The sequence below is a fragment of the Gadus macrocephalus genome, chromosome 20 (assembly GCF_031168955.1).
Source record: "Gadus macrocephalus chromosome 20, ASM3116895v1".
Lineage (NCBI taxonomy): Eukaryota > Metazoa > Chordata > Actinopteri > Gadiformes > Gadidae > Gadus > Gadus macrocephalus.
Window position 1 is genome coordinate 9,225,222 of NC_082401.1, and position 2,500 is coordinate 9,227,721.

The 2,500-nt window shown below is 50.4% G+C and overlaps 1 protein-coding gene across 1 annotated transcript in view; it reads left to right on the top strand.

Annotated features, from left to right (window-relative positions):
* LOC132448901 (neuropilin-2-like) overlaps positions 1-2,500 on the top strand; it is a gene marked incomplete at its 5' end in the record, with an annotated part of 24,051 nt that overhangs the window by 9,644 nt on the left and 11,907 nt on the right. Inside the window, one exon of the mRNA XM_060040454.1 lies at positions 127-282. Coding sequence (XP_059896437.1) covers positions 127-282 — 156 coding nt within the window. The remainder of the gene's footprint in view (positions 1-126; positions 283-2,500) is intronic.

A 2,500-nucleotide genomic window follows, 5' to 3' on the forward strand; every position in this document is an offset into this window, starting at 1 on the left:
GGAGGAGGGAAGGACAGAAACTGGGGGGAAGGGATTTTAAGGGGAAAAAAGTATGTTCGCCAGTCGTTCAACAGAAAGCTCAGTTTCTGCAAGTTTTAACTTCATCGTTTGTCTTTAATCTCCCAGGTGGACCTGCTGGTGCTGAAGGTGTTGACTGGCATCGCCACGCAGGGAGCCGTTTCCAAGGAGACGCAGAAGACCTACTACGTCACCACCTTCAAGCTGGAGGTCAGCACCAACGGAGAGGACTGGATGGTGTACAGACACGGCAAGAACCACAAGGTACCTTCACTTACAACCCCCCCAACACACACACACACACACACACACACACACACACACACACACACACACACACACACACACACACACACACACACACACACACACACACACACTCATACACACTTATATGTGCGTTATATATGTGTGCAAACACTATATGCAAACACACACCATACACATGTGCTTGCTTGAACAGACACAAACACACACCATACACATGTGCTTGCTTGAACAGACACAAACACACACACAAAGTCAACTTTGAAAACATACAAAAAACGCACACCTCTCATCGAAACACAGACATGCACACAACTCCTGAGTACAGCCCACTCTGCGGTTGGCTGGGGTTAGGGTTTAACACGGAGCCCGGGAACTGTTCCCGACCTGTCGGCCCACTACTATAGTGTCAGCTCTCCAGCATCCCATCTGGTTCCCATCCCCGCACTGCTCCCAGCTCAGCCCACTGCTGAGCTCCCGAGGCCGGGACGCCTCAGAGGGGGCCGAGGACCGCAGGAACCAGGGAGGGTCAGGGAGGGAGGGAGGGAGGGAGAGAGAGAGAGAGAGAGAGAGAGCGAGAGCGAGAGCGAGAGAGAGAGAGAGAGAGAGAGAGAGAGAGAGAGAGGGGGGCTCGGTTTGGCTCCTGTTCTCTCCTATGGAAGGTTTTTCCATCACATCTGGTCTTAGCACTGCTAGCTGCTGCATGTGTTTGTCCTGCAGTCTCACACCACTTCTTAAAAAAACACATGTCGCATAACAATTGCTTGCCTAGAGATGCAGTACATCTTGACTGTGGCCCTTAGGTTCCGAGGTGTGTGTGTTTGTGTGTGTGATGGATTTAACACATAGTGCATTTGGGAAAAGGATGGAAACGGATGAAATGTTTGGATGAAGAATTTAGATTAAACGCAAGGCCACAAGGACACAAACATGATGAGCCAATAGACCTGGGTGAAACTATTGAAGCTACTGTTTTCTCATATTAGGTATGATACGTATATCTCATACTAATAAAGACAAACATGATACATAGACAGAGACAGTCGTCATGGAGTAGGTCCTGTTTTCCCTTGTTTTCTTTATAATTTCAGAAGAATTATCTAGATAGTTGCTGAAAACGCACCCATACACTAGCACACACACACACACACACACACACACACACACACACACACACACACACACACACACACACACACACACACACACACACACAGTATAGTATCTATTAGAGCCAAATCACCAACAACAACAGCAACTCTCCCTGTGATCCCAGGCAGAAAGTTGTGGACTTCTGTAGACACACACCCTCATACACACTCACTCACTCACACTCACACACACACATGCAGTCACACACACACACACACACACACACACACACACACACACACACACACACACACACACACACACACACACACACACACACCCCGTGGGTGGCCCCTGGTGAGCCGTTCTGCTCGGTGGTCGGTGGCGTCTGTGTCCGCGTGGCTCCATGATGTCCACCAGTCTGGAGTTATTTCCATCTCACACACACACACACACTCCCACACTCCAAAAACACCCACCCCCACACACACACACACACACACACACACACACACACACACACACACACACACACACACACACACACACACACACACACACACACACACAAACACACACACAAACACACACACAAACACAAACACACATACGCACACGGACACACACGGACACACACACAAACACTCGGACACCCACACACCGACCCACCATTGGGACACCCTAATGAGATCGGGACGTTTTACTTCATATTCCTTCACAGCAGAAGGTGGGAGGGCTGGCCTTTCCAGAGATCAATACATGGTTCAATATGAGGAAAAGGGGTAGAGCAGGAGAAGGAAGAGGATGTGGGGAGGAGGGGAGCAAGGTAGAGGAGGAGGTGGGGAGATGGTGGTGGAGAAGGAGATGGAGAAGCTAGAAGGGGAGATAGGGGAGCTTGACGCGGAGCTAGAGGAGCTGGATGGGCTCGAGGAGGAGGAATAGCAGGAGGTAGAGGAGGAGGAGGAGGAGGAGGTAGACGTAGTGGAGGAGGAAGAACAGGGGAGAAACTATCGGAGGAGGTAGAGGAGCCAGAGAATGAGGTATAGGTTGAGGTGGAGGAGGAATAAGTGGAGCTAGAGGAAGAGGTGGAGGAGCCAAAAGGAGGAGGAGGTCGAGGAGGTAG